At 44.7% G+C, this 13236-nt stretch overlaps 1 protein-coding gene across 5 annotated transcripts in view; it reads right to left on the minus strand.

Annotated features, from left to right (window-relative positions):
• LOC135207940 (putative nuclease HARBI1) overlaps positions 1-13236 on the minus strand; it is a 70112-nt gene that overhangs the window by 13177 nt on the left and 43699 nt on the right. For 3 of the 5 annotated variants that reach the window (XM_064239917.1, XM_064239926.1, XM_064239934.1), the window contains 2 exons: positions 10773-10880; positions 10326-10437 (listed from right to left, as the gene is read on the minus strand). In XM_064239917.1, coding sequence (XP_064095987.1) covers positions 10326-10337 — 12 coding nt within the window. In that variant the 5' untranslated portion in view covers positions 10338-10437; positions 10773-10880. Of the gene's footprint in view, positions 1-1836; positions 2131-10325; positions 10438-10614; positions 10744-10772; positions 10881-13236 lie in introns of those variants that run through there. The other 2 variants (XM_064239944.1, XM_064239955.1) reach the window with 2 other exon arrangements.

A 13236-nucleotide genomic window follows, 5' to 3' on the forward strand; every position in this document is an offset into this window, starting at 1 on the left:
GCTGCCTCCAGTAAGTAGTTCTCTGTGTTCCTGGAGACTTCAATGCTGCCTTCAGTAAGTAGTAATCTATATTCCTAGAGACTTCAATGCTGCCTCCAGTAAGTAGTGATCTACATTCATGGAGGCTTCAATGATGCCTCCAGTAAGTAGCTATCTGTATTTCTGTAGACTTAATGGTGACTCCAGTAAGTAGTTATCTATATTCGTGTAGAATTTAATTTTTCTCTCTAGTAAGGTGTTATCCATATTCCTTGAGAATGGGCCACAGTTAAGGCCTGAAAGTACTTAAAGTTTTAGTAAAATACTATATTAATACTCACAAGTAAACAATTTATACTCAGTAATCTTGTGGGTTTCTTTTTTCAATATAAGGAATTTTACGAGAATGGAAATTTGACAAAAATAAGGACATATAGCTTCAATTAATCTGTATTGCTTGAGTCTTATAACAAAGGCTAATACAAAATTATGGTTGTGAAAAACACTGAACATGACAATTGTGTATTACTACATAGTTTTTAGATAGGTGCTATAAATTCATTTATGAAACCAGCTGATTTTAATAAAGAAAACTCATAATCATATAATTACAAAAAGCTTGGGTGTTTTACTTTTTAGCAATGATTATGACCAAGGACCATCTCAAATGAGGGGAGAAATTTAGCCATTTAAGTTAAATGTAAAGAAATAAAATCAAAACCTGACGAATACTGAAAGCAAAAGCAATTCAATCCAACTCTTATTTCAAAGACATAGCAATATTGGTGAGTGTGTGAAATTGAAGCAAATGCCTGCAGCAGCCACACCTGGTTGACATTGCTATTTTTATTATTCTATTATTATACGATTTTTCTAAATATTTACCAACTTAATTCACTGGTAATGTAAACTATTATTCTTCTATCATTAATATCATTAACACATTGTCTACAGTAGTGATTAGAAAATATGAGCATTGGCATTCAATATCTCTACCATTCACATCCGTCGTTACAAGACAAACAGGCTTCATTGCTGTGTTACCAGACCATTTTCATGAAACATAAGGGGATGGAGTAAAGGAACACTTTAAGGCAACTGTATGTAGTACGTAGGCTATGCTCACAATGGTCCAGTTAGAGAGCTAATAAAGAGGAATGAAGTGATCTTCGGAAAGCTTATAAACTTTCTGAAAAACATATCAATGTTATTATAGGTATGCAATGAATAAAAGTTAAACTTGCCGTGCAACTGCTGTCCAAAAGTACTTATAAATCTTTTGATCACTTCGACAACCAAGGATATTGGAAGAGAAGGGCTGGGAAAATTACAAGCCATTTCATTCAGCTTATTGATAGATAGTTTGATCCGCTTTATTCTCGACTGCCAACAGATAGAAAATCATCAAGAAATGCTTACATGACTAAACCTATAAATACAAGACAAAATCTTTCAAGACATGAATAGAACCGCTAGAGAAATGAAAGTGAAGAAAAGTACAATGCTCTATCCTTTGTCTAACTTGCTGAAAACGGCAAAATAAAAACTTGGCATGACATATACTCTAAATTACAGACTAAATCAGGCTGGGTTGGGGCACTTTTTTGGTTGCCAAAGTTGAATGGGAGCATACGATCAACACCCATCACCAGTTGCATTTAAACTGTCTCAGAGCCTACCTTTTAGGAAAAGACAGCACACTTGCAAGCTCAAAGAGCAACGTTTAAAACTGCAACAGTGAAAATGTAACATCCGCCTCATTTTCTCACGTCCCTGACAAGCAAGACGCATCATTCAAAGACGAATGAAATTCCCTTCAGAAAGAACCCAGTATATCAGGAATTTTATTTTGCTTACCAGAATTTAATACGGATGATCAAAGTGATGACTTCAAAGACCAGGAAGTTGAAGAACAAACATGGGAAGATGCCATATGTTGGCGGGTTTATTGCTCGCAAGTTTCCACAACTGGAACATTTAGGAGCAAAAGTAATGAAGGAAGATCGACACAAAGATTGGTGCCATAAGCTTTAGTGAAGGGAAACTAATGGAACCTATTGTTTCTTGATCATTTGAAATGTATGGATAAGATGTTTGATTCTCACCATGGGAGGAAAATGTTTTAACAGCCTTAAAAGGAGCGATAATTAAATTAGCAGATATAATTAGTAGTCACATCCAAATAACTTCAGAAGTCGAAAAATTTTGTTCCATGCCATACAGTTTTTAGAATTCGAAATTTGAACAGACACATTAGTAGTTCCAGAAAAGCAGTGCATAGATTGAAAAAGTTAGTGAGATAGCTATATATGTTTGACAAACGAGGTACCACTGTAATTGTAACATTCTTTTCATTAGGTGTCAGGCTGGTATATCAGTTATTGTGTAGTCATTTTTTTCAATGCCACTTAAAGCATGGATCCACAGGGAATAATTTTGCAATATCACAATTTTTGAAAGTAAATTGCATTTTTCCTAACTATATAAACCTGAAGTCCTTTACATAAGAAATTGCTATCAGCGCCAGCTGGACCGTTTGTAAGATTTAATGACAAGGTAGTTTGGCAGTAACTGCTTGTCTGATGGTCGGGAGTCCTGCCTGACTGGATGTAAACATTCCACTTTGCTTTAGGCCCAGGAACAGAGAGGTGGCATGAGGTGGGCCTATATGTAAAGGACTTCATGTTTGTATAGTTAGGAAAAATACAATTTACTTTCAAAAATTGTGATTTGTTCCAACACGTTATACAAACCACTGGTCCTTTACATAAGAAGACTCACTTATTGGTGGGAGGAATCTGAATCTTGTGAACAGACTGGTGTTCGCCCAACCTGGGTTCCCTCCCTGGTCGTAAGAGCAAAGGGAGGTAACCTAGCCTCTGTCCAACTGATCAGAGTGAGAACTGCAGGATCAGCGGCCTGACCTCTGGACCAATTTATAAGAGGGAGGCATGCTTACCTCTTATGAATAGCAAGCAAGAACTTATGTCAAAAGTAAGAAGCCAAATATAAAGCATTGGGTTTGTCTCTTACTGTTGTCCGCTTCTCCCCTTGCTAGTGAAGGGACAGATCAGCACTTCTATCCCTAATTAAGAGATAGAATGGAGCTCAGTTATGTAGCTTACCTGCGCCATCATCCTGTCCAGGACGATGGACGATGTGACGACCGCTACCCTCTGCTTGCAGGAGGAGGGAAGAAAAGAGAAGGAAGATGAGCCAGTCATACTCTAATTCATTCTCCATTTATGTGATATCACGAGGACGAGATGCAACCTTTCCCTGTTAAAGGAGCTGGGTAAGCTACACAACTTGTTGAACAGCCACCACGGGTCCCAAGGAAAAAGTGTCCAAGGACCTATGGGCAATATCCCGAAGGTAAAAGGAGATGAAGGTGGTCTGGTTGGACCACACCCCTGCCTTCAACACTTGTGCAACTGACAAGTTCTTGCGGAATGCAAGGGTTGGACCAATACCTCTAACTTCGTGGGCTCTTGGATGAAAGGTACTGGTGTCAGCACTCCTCTCAGAGTTGTACACTTTCCTGATCACCTCACGAAGCCAAAAAGAAACTGTGTTCTTGGACACTTCTTTCTTGGTCACCCCGGTGCTAATAAAGAGGCGTCGACACTCAGGCCTGAGGTGTCGAGTTTTCTTCAGATAGTGCCGTAGCACTCTAACAGGACAAGTAGCATCTCTTCTGTATCATTACCAGTATATCCTCTGGGATCGTGAAGGACTCGAACCTGGTGTCAGAGACCGAAGGGTTTCGAGTCTTCACTACGAAATCCAGGATGAAATCGAGCATAACTGATTCTCATCCCCTCGAGTGTTTGATATCAAAGGAAAGACCACGAAGTTCTACTCTCTTTGCCGATGCCAGGGCCAGCAGAAAGACGGTCTTGAGGGTCAGATCCCTGTCTGACGACTCCCGGAGAGGCTTGTAAGGTCTATGAGTCAAACTCCTAAAGACAACAGCCACGTCCCACCCAGGGGACCTGAGTTCCCTAGGTGGATAAGACCTCTCGAAGCTCCTCATTAGGAGAAATATTTCCATGGAGGAGGAAATATCAACTCCTCGCAGCTTAAGGACTAGGGCCAGGGTGGCTCTGTATCCTTTGACTGCTGAGACAGAGAGGAGCTTCTCTCGGCGAAGAAAGATCAGGAAATCTGCTACCTGCTGAAGAGTGGCTCTGAGCAGAGAGAGACCCCGTCTATGACACCAACCACAGAAGATGGACCATTTTCCCTGGTATAATGCTGCAGAGGACTGTCCAAGGTATCCAGCCATCTCTGTTGCTGCTCAGCGAGAAAAGCCTCTCGCTCGCAAGAGATGGTGGATAACCGCCAGCCGTGAAGACACAGGGAATGTACTGCCTGGGGGTACCGTTCTACATGTGATTGACACAGCAGGTTGTGAAATGGGGGAATCTCTCGCGGAGCCTCCGAGAGAAGAGCCAGCAGGTCCGGATACCAAATGGCTCGAGGCAATTTGGGTGCCACCAGAATCGTCCGAAGATTACAGGTGACCAGCACCCTGCTGATTACCTTGCAAATCAGGCAGAATGGTGGAAAGGCATAAACTACGAGGTTGTCCCACGGGTGTTGGAACACGTCCTCTGCAGCTGCTCATGGGTTCGGCACAACTGAGAAAACCTGAAGTTTTCTCAGTTGGGCCAGGTGGTGAACAGATCCACTACTGGACGCCCCCACAGATCGAACAGCCTTTCCGCCACATCTGGGCGAAGAGACCACTCTGTCCCAATCACCTGATTCTGGCAGCTGAGCTTGTCTGCCACTACATTCCTCTTGCCTGAAAGGTATCTGGGTGGCAGCTCTACCAAGTGAGCCCCGGCCCACTCGTGCACCTGCATCATCAACTGGTGTAGCAGGTGGGACACTAGGCACCCCTGCTTGTTGATGTAGGCCACTACCGTGGTGTTGTTGCTCATCAACACCACTGAGTGTCCCATCAGTCATTTCCCAGAATTCTTGGAGCTGCCTTGAGTTCCAAGAAGTTGATGTGAAGGTGCTTGTTGTGATGGTTCCACACGCCTGCAACCAGCAACTCTTCCAGGTGTGCACCCCAACCCTCGGTCGATGCATCTAAGAACAGAAGCATCTCTGGAGGGGGAGTGTGCAGGGGTACTCCTATTAAGAGGTTCCTGTCATCTAGCCACCAGGCTAGATCCTCCCTTACTTCCTCTGTGAGAGGAACCAGGAAGGATTGCGGATCCTGCATCTGTGACCAGCACTCCTTTAGTAGTCTCCATTGAAGAGACTGCAGGTGAAGACGCCCGTGAGGGACTAACTTCTCTAGTGACGACAGGTGACCGATCACGACTTGCCACTGCTGAGCCGACTGTTCCTGTTGTGACAGAAACTGTCGAGCTGCTTCCCTGAACCTGCTGATCCGCGAGCCTGCGGGGAAGACTCGTGCTGCTACAGCATTGATCAGCATGCCCAGGTACTTTATCCTCTGTTTGGGTTCGAGATCTGACTTCTCGAAATTTACCATGATCCCCAGATCGCAGCAGAAGTCGAGGAGGCGATCTCTGTCCTGTAGCAACTGCGACCAAGAGCTTGCCAGTACCAGCCAATCGTCGAGATACCTCATCAGGCATATCCCGACCGAATGGGCCCAAGCCAACACCAGAATGAACAGTCGCGCGAACACCTGTGGGGCGGTTGAGAGAACAAAACAAAGTGCCCTGAATTAGTACACCGTCCTGTCGAGGATAAAGCAAAGGTACTTCCTGGAGGACTATTGGATGGGTATTTGAAAATACGCATCCTTCAGGTCCACCAAAAGCAGGAAATTGTTCTCCCTGATGGAATTGAGCACTGAGCATGCCGTTTCCATTGTGAACCAAGTCTGGCGAACGCCGGTTCAGGGGAGAGAGATCTATCACCGGTCTTCAGGCCCCCATAGACTTCTCCACCAGGAAAAGTCAGCTGTAGAACCCCGGTGACTTGTCTTGCACAATCTCCACTGCTCCTTTGCTCAGCATGGTCTGCACTTCTTGTGTCAGCTACGTCCCTGGCAGAACCGGGGACGTACATTTGAAGTTGGACAGGGTGTGAGGTGAGGGGTGGCCTCGACTCAAAGGGAAGTAGATATCCCTCCCGAAGGACATCCACTACCCAAGTCTCGGCTCCATAGCACTGCCAAGTTGCCCAATGGCTTGCTAGGCAACCCCCCATTTCCAGCAGCAGGTGAGGGGGAACACTGTCCCTAGCGTTTCCCTCTCTTCCCCTTTTGCTTAGCCCCTTTCCCGCAAGAGAAGGAGGCTTGAGAGGAGGGCTGACGCTCATCTCTCGAAGCAAAAGAGGAAGGCTGGGTCTTTCCTCACGCTACCCTCAATGGTACTGACGTCTTGAGAGCAGAGGAAGCACTAGCTAAGCTCTGAGGCTTAGCCGCAGCTGAACGAGACTGCCTAGAAGTCTTCGCAACTGTCTGGTGTACTAAGTGATCAATGTCCTCGGCTCTACGCTTTTCCACCGCAGCGTCCACCTCTCTGGAAAAGAGAGAGGAGGAACCCAGCAACAATCCGTTCCGCAGACCCAACGTTACCTCGTGACTAGCCGCCCTGGTTACGCGAGGCAGGACTGCCTTCTCCTCAAAACCAAGTTTGCCCACAGCTTGGCCATCTGGTGGGTGAGGTAGGAGACGACTCTACCTCCAGACTGGCAGTGTCTCCAAAATGCCGAGTCTTCCCCAGGAACTATAGCTCCCGAGGAGGCTGCGACTCTGGATACTGTGAGGGACCACAGATCCAGCCAAGAGACAGCCTGGAAAGCTGCCATGGCAGTGGATTCCAGGGCCGATGCCTCTTGCTGTGAGAACCAGAGGTTCTCTGACAGCAGGTGTTGAAGAGGCACTCCTGGAGTTAGGCGAGCTAACTCCGGATCAACCTGCTTGGTCAGCAACGGGTCTGTCGAAGGTACGTAGAAACACCGCTGACAAGGCAGGAGGGGAAGCAGCTTGTCCAACCTGCTGGCCCTGAGTGAGACCTCTTGTCCGGAAACAAAGGCGTTCACTTGGTCCAGCACTCCGTCGGCCAAGGAAGACCTTCCCCGAGGTCGTTGTGCTGACGGATCAGCACAAAGACCTCTGTATCTCGGGGGTGATCGCGTCCCGAGGCGATGGACCGTCAGATCCATCCAGGACGATCACCTCCCAAAACATTCTTCCTTCAGGAGGAAGAACCTTGCCAGACCCCTCATGGTCTCCTCTAACCACTTGAGCGTATGATCAGTCCGGTCCCAAGACCGAACCAGCCTCATAGGCTCTCGTGGCCGGACCGTAAGGAGCACACTCCTCACGATCACTCCTGTTTGCCTCGCTCCTCCCGGTGTAGCTCGAGGAGGTTGAAGGATCAGGTGAGGAAGACCTGACACTCCTAACCTGCCTACCAGCAGAACCGGTAGGCTGGGAGGACTGCAGGCAATAGCCAACCCACGGTGGCATTCCAGCTGCGAAGAAGCGCTGGACCGAGGACGGTAGCGTTGGTCTCGTGCATCAGGGGAGCTGCTACCAGCCGTGCGGACCGTCCGATCACGCTGATGGGATCGACGGTCGGGTGACCGGTAGCATCCGCTAATGCAGTGAGAGCGAGCACCGTCCTCACGACAAGCCACGGTCCCAGAAGGGGGACCTCTTCCCAGCCTCGACACGTGAACAGTCTGGTGGGACCATCACGTCAACCCTGGGTACCGGACGATCACTGTGCGAGCGATCGCCAGTGTGGCGAGAGTCACCTGAGCGACTCTTACCATCCTTCCGCTCCATGCCTGGGTCCTGACAGTGAGCATGGACCCTGGCTGCACAGTCACCAATGGGTGGGTGACTGTACACTCGGTGATGCTCGCAAGCGAGCGGCCGAGACAGTTCCCGGTCCGGAGGTGGAACCTCTGGAGCCGGAAGCGGAGGTACCAGCAGTGGCTGGTACCTCCACGGTCCCCATCTTCCTCTTCCATGAAGAAGGAGAGACGGGCCCTGTTCCCAGAGGAACGGGAGGACCAGAAGAAGACCCACCTGTCTCACTGGAGCGAGACATCCTTAGAAATCTCTGTGCGAGGCTTCTTGTGGGGGGCGAGGCCACCTCCTTCCTCAGCTGGGGGACCTTGGAAGTCAAAGGGGAAGAGGCGGCAGAAGACGACAACGACTCCTTCCTCTTCTTCTTGGACTACTTTGCCAACTTCCTCATGACAGCTGACAGGTCTCCCATCCAGGCTGGAGCTGGGGCGGCTGTGGTGGCAATGGGGCCCAGCTCTACCTGGCTGGGAAGACCTGAAGGAGCGGCAGCACTTCCACAGGCAGGAACAGGGGCAGCAGGCACAGTGATGGCAACAGGAGGACGATCTAGGGGCGAGCTCTTCGGGCACTCTAAGTCAGGGGGAGGAGCCAGGACAGCAAAACCTGGAGGAGGGGGTAAAAACTCCCTCTTGGGTACATAAGGCAATGGAGCCTGCAACAGAGCCGTGGGAGTGACCATCGTCACATGCTGGATGTATACCAGGTGAGGGGGAGCCGAATAACCCGTGGTCGAGACTGTAGTGGTCGTCCTCGTCTCCAACCCGTGAGTAACCGGGGCTACAGCTAGATGAAGGAGCCCTTGAATACTAGGAGTGCCCCGAAGACTCAGCGAGCGCCACACCTTCTCAAGGTCCCCACCCATGGAGGCAGACACACCTGAGGAAGCAACAGTCGAGTTAATGGGGCGGGGGTTCCTGTTCACTCAGCAGAGGAAAGATCCCCTCCTGAGTGGACAGAAGGCTCAGAGTACAACTCAAGTTCGGGATGTCTTCTTCCTTCCTATGCGGCCAACAGATCAAGCGGAGACACACACGTCCCCCGAAGGGGAGAAAGCCATACGAGGGAGCTGACAAGGAGGGAGGGAAGACGACGACGTATACATCACCAGAGGTGTCAAGGAAGAGCTTTCCGACGACACCCTGGTGGCTTTATGCGGCTTTTTCCTCATCTCGTACCGTTCCCTCTGCTCCTCCGACCGAGACACAATAATCACAAGTCACAGCACGGTCACAATCACGCCCTCAGCACCTTGTGCGAAGGGGATGGTGGTCCACACTTTCACTCGAGCGAAAAGCTCCACATTTCCCGCCTCCCATTCCGGATGGGAGGCACAAGGGCTTATTAGAATCGTGGGACTGCATGTTCTCCAGTGATGCAAGACCACAACCAGAAAAACAAATAAATACTTACAGTTCACACTCAAGTATACAAAGAAACAGGTTGAAAGTACAAATGTTGTAAACAATCTCACGACAGAGAGGCAAACACACGTCTTATCCCGACGGCAGTCAAAAGCAAAGTGGAATGTTTACATCCAGTTGGGCGGGACTCCCGACCATCGGACAAGCAGTTACTGCCGAACTACCTTGTCATTAAATCTTACAACCGGTCCAGCTGGCGCTGATAGTAATTCCTTATGTAAAGGAACGATGGTTTGTATAACGTGTCGGAACAAATGGCAGATTTTTAAAGCTAGTAGGGTAAGGTTTACATAATTTATGATAAAAGTTTATCAATATATCTAATTATTTTAGGTTTGCAATGCCTTACTTATATACAAATTCATGTCTAATGATTAAATTTCCTTACAAGTATCTGAAAAGCATCTTACAATCCAGGTTCAATAACCGACTACGAAGTACATACCCATGTGTATGCAAAATTAAGCATCAGGGCTTTATAATATTTAATTTCTAGACATTCAGACTAATGTGTTGAATTTCTTAAAAACCACATTTTTCTTTTTAATTATTATGAAACAGTCTCTCAAATTTACTAACCATAACCAAACTAAAGCCCGAAACATTCAGGGTACAAATTCTGTAAAATGCCAATGTGCCTTCGTACGCCTCAAATTCCCGACATCAGAATTCAACAAACCCAAATACGTAGTACCTATTCTTAATTTCATAATAGTACATGCATACACAAGAGGCAAACTTGTTCATCCCATATTTTGCCAAAACACATTTTCTCGTAAACAAGCAGTCCTCAGTTATCGGCAAACTCGGTTAATGGCGATCCGGTTTTATGGGGCCTTGTCTAGCGCTATAAAATTGGCAATTTATGGCGCCATAATGGGCCGAGTTTCGGTTATCAATGCCATAAGGTGCCGATTAAAGTGACGGTGCCATAACATACCTAAGAAAGGCGCCATTAACTGAAACTCGGTGCCATAAGCACCGAAATCACCGAGTTTCAGTAATGGCAGTTTTTGCTTATCAGCACCCTGCTGACTATGGATCCTCTGCCGATAACCAGGGACTGCCTGTACTGCAAATGTGATAATATACAAAACAAATCTGCATACCTGAGCAATCATTTCTAGTAGCTTATATGGCCTGATTAACCTTGAACTGCAACCTTCAGTATTATTTTTCACTGCAAATTCTATACTATCTTGGAGTTATGATTCCAAAGTTCTGCAATTGTAAAACTTGTTATATTATACAGTACTGGTACTACTATGTTAAAACTTATGTCATTCATCATGTATAGAACTAAAAAATCTGCTTGCACTATAAGTAAGTTATTAACTTTTAAAGAATCAACATTAAGTTTAATTCAAAAACAAAAGTAAATGTATGTATATTATTTACCATCAAGCTACATACTGTACAGGAGTGTACATAAAGCATATCAAGGAGAAAAGCGACATGATCTTTCTCAAAAACAGCGTTAAAGCCATAATAAAATTTACAGTTCATGTACATTGGCCATGGAATCTTTTAAAATAAGAAATTTCCTTTTTCCTTACTCCTCCACAAATGAATAAAAGCCGAGGGTTATTAACTTCATTGCTGATGGAATACACTGCCTGAAGAAATCTCCAACTGATAGTCCAAACCCATAATGTTCAAAAGTCCTGCAATAATTCAAATCAAATCAGTAACAATTTTGAAAGGTTGTGAAATTCATTGTATGTACTTTTATAAATATGTAAACATTGTACTGTACAATATGTACATATACTGTACTGCACATGCAAATACAATAGTGTTTACTTAAATTATTAAACATAGAAATGGTGAAAATGTAAATACAAAATCCTTGCAAAATTTTACTACAGTAAATGCAATTATACATAAACAAAGTGGGTGCTACTTAGCTATGTGTAATTCTCATGTTCTGAGTCATTCTCTGTTTTGACTGTCTTCTGTGATTAATATTTTTACATTTATCATCACTGTACAATGATGAATTTCCCGTGTAGAATTTTACAATAAAGAGCAACATTTAAAATATGTTTGTAATCACTTCATGCATCCCTCCTCCCAAAACTTCATTTTCCTACTTTAGACATATCAAACTGAACTTTTATAATCATAGAAGTATGTCTCTAAGATTTTGTTTGTTAACCTGTTTTAACTGTAACTTGAACACAATATATATAAATTTTCATAAAATTTACTATTTGGATATTTACGTACTGTTAAAGTTAGCTTATATCTCTGCAATGATAGGCAAGTCAGCATTCAAACAAAATATTGAATAGCTGTTCAGATGACTGTCTTGTTCACCTGTTCTCCACCAGATGTGTTTCAAATGTTTTAGCTCTCAACAGAATTCTCCTCGACAGCCTAAAGCTGTGGGGAGGCTGGCTGGCATATACTTTTAACAGCAGGTAGCTGGCATATACTTTTAACAGACGGTAAGTGTATCCAATACTATTTGCCTCTTCCAGGCTAAACGTTTGAAAAGACGTCTAGGTTTTCTAAAACCACAAAACAAAAGGTTAACGTAGCATCCTCCAGGCTTAACCTTTGACAAAGATGTTCTGGGTTTCTAAAATCACAAAACACAAGGATAATAGCCTCTTCCAGGCACAACCTATCTAAGTATGTAAGTTTTAATTTCCCCAACAGGACAGAGACTGTTCCTTTTCTTCCTCACCAAAGAGATTCAATGGAATTCATACAGTTACATGAAAAACAGCTGTAACATCATTCTCAGCTCTAAGACAAAAAGATAAAACAGCATTCCCTTTACAATATAGTCCTAAGGAGTGCACTTGCAATAAATTTACTCTAACTGCTGATAGACACAATACTGAGGAAAGACACAATACTGAGGAAAGTTTGAAATGATAACCCTGAAAGTACCTAGACAGTGAAAAAGTCTTACTATATCTAAAAAAGCAGAGAAACTTTTATGTCTACAAGTTTCCAGGTGCTGAAAATTCCTTAGAACAGCACCCTAAACAATACACAAACCATTGCTTCTGACAAAAGGCCACGGTTATTTTCCACTTATGGATAGAACCCGATACCTTTGAAAATCCCTTTATTGGGAGGAGACTGTCAAGCATCTCTAAGCAGTTAAGTGTGAGATGCAGAAGTCATGGAAGTGCATGTAATTCTGTAGTTTAAGTTGATTTCCCCTTAATGGAAGAATAAGAGATACATCTACCAATGGCTAGAAATTTCTAAAATAATTTGCTTTGAGACCACTAAGGCTCTACTAATCACCAGGCAACTCTTGAACTTGAAATTTGCTCAATACAGTATTTCCTTAGAGTAGATGGAGGGGGATGACCTATGAATCTGAATCAGGCCAAACTTAAAGAAACACATCCACTGATCAAGCATGAGGGTCTTCAAAGGAGTAGTAATCCACTGGTTGTTCCTGTTCGCCTGCAAGCTTATAAGTCTACATCCGAGTGTTCCTCTTAATCCTATAGTAACTGCTGAACTTGCAGATGTAATGGCCACTCTGTAGGTAGTTTTGTTTTTTCCGAATCCCAAAAATTGCCTAAAACACTGTCCTTCTGCAGAATAAATGATCAAACCAATATCACATTAATTTCACTCAAAGAGCAAACTTTTTACTCTGACTTTGTTTTTGACCATCGATAAACCTGCTAGGCATCTTCGATGGTCTTTCCACTATCCTGACATCTAGGAAGTTTTACCAGGTTTATAGTGTTGACCATTCCATGTTGTAAGTTTTACAAGATGTAGTGTTGACCATTCCATGTTGTAAGTTAAGTGTAACAACACTCGTCCAAAATTCTTTGTTTCAAGTTGCACGACAGAGGGAACAACAAAGCCTGGCGGAAGGTTTAAGAATAAAATGGTCAACTTTGGTTGCAGAATCCCTCCTCCAGAACCTGGCAACAATGATGGTCCTGGATTACTTACAAGTTTAATGAGCATTAGCTGTACTATATGCTCATGGAATCAATGTCTTTTGGCAGGTACAAAAATGGTAAAAATGATATT

Source organism: Macrobrachium nipponense, chromosome 11 (genome assembly GCF_015104395.2).
Source record: "Macrobrachium nipponense isolate FS-2020 chromosome 11, ASM1510439v2, whole genome shotgun sequence".
Classification (NCBI taxonomy): domain Eukaryota; kingdom Metazoa; phylum Arthropoda; class Malacostraca; order Decapoda; family Palaemonidae; genus Macrobrachium; species Macrobrachium nipponense.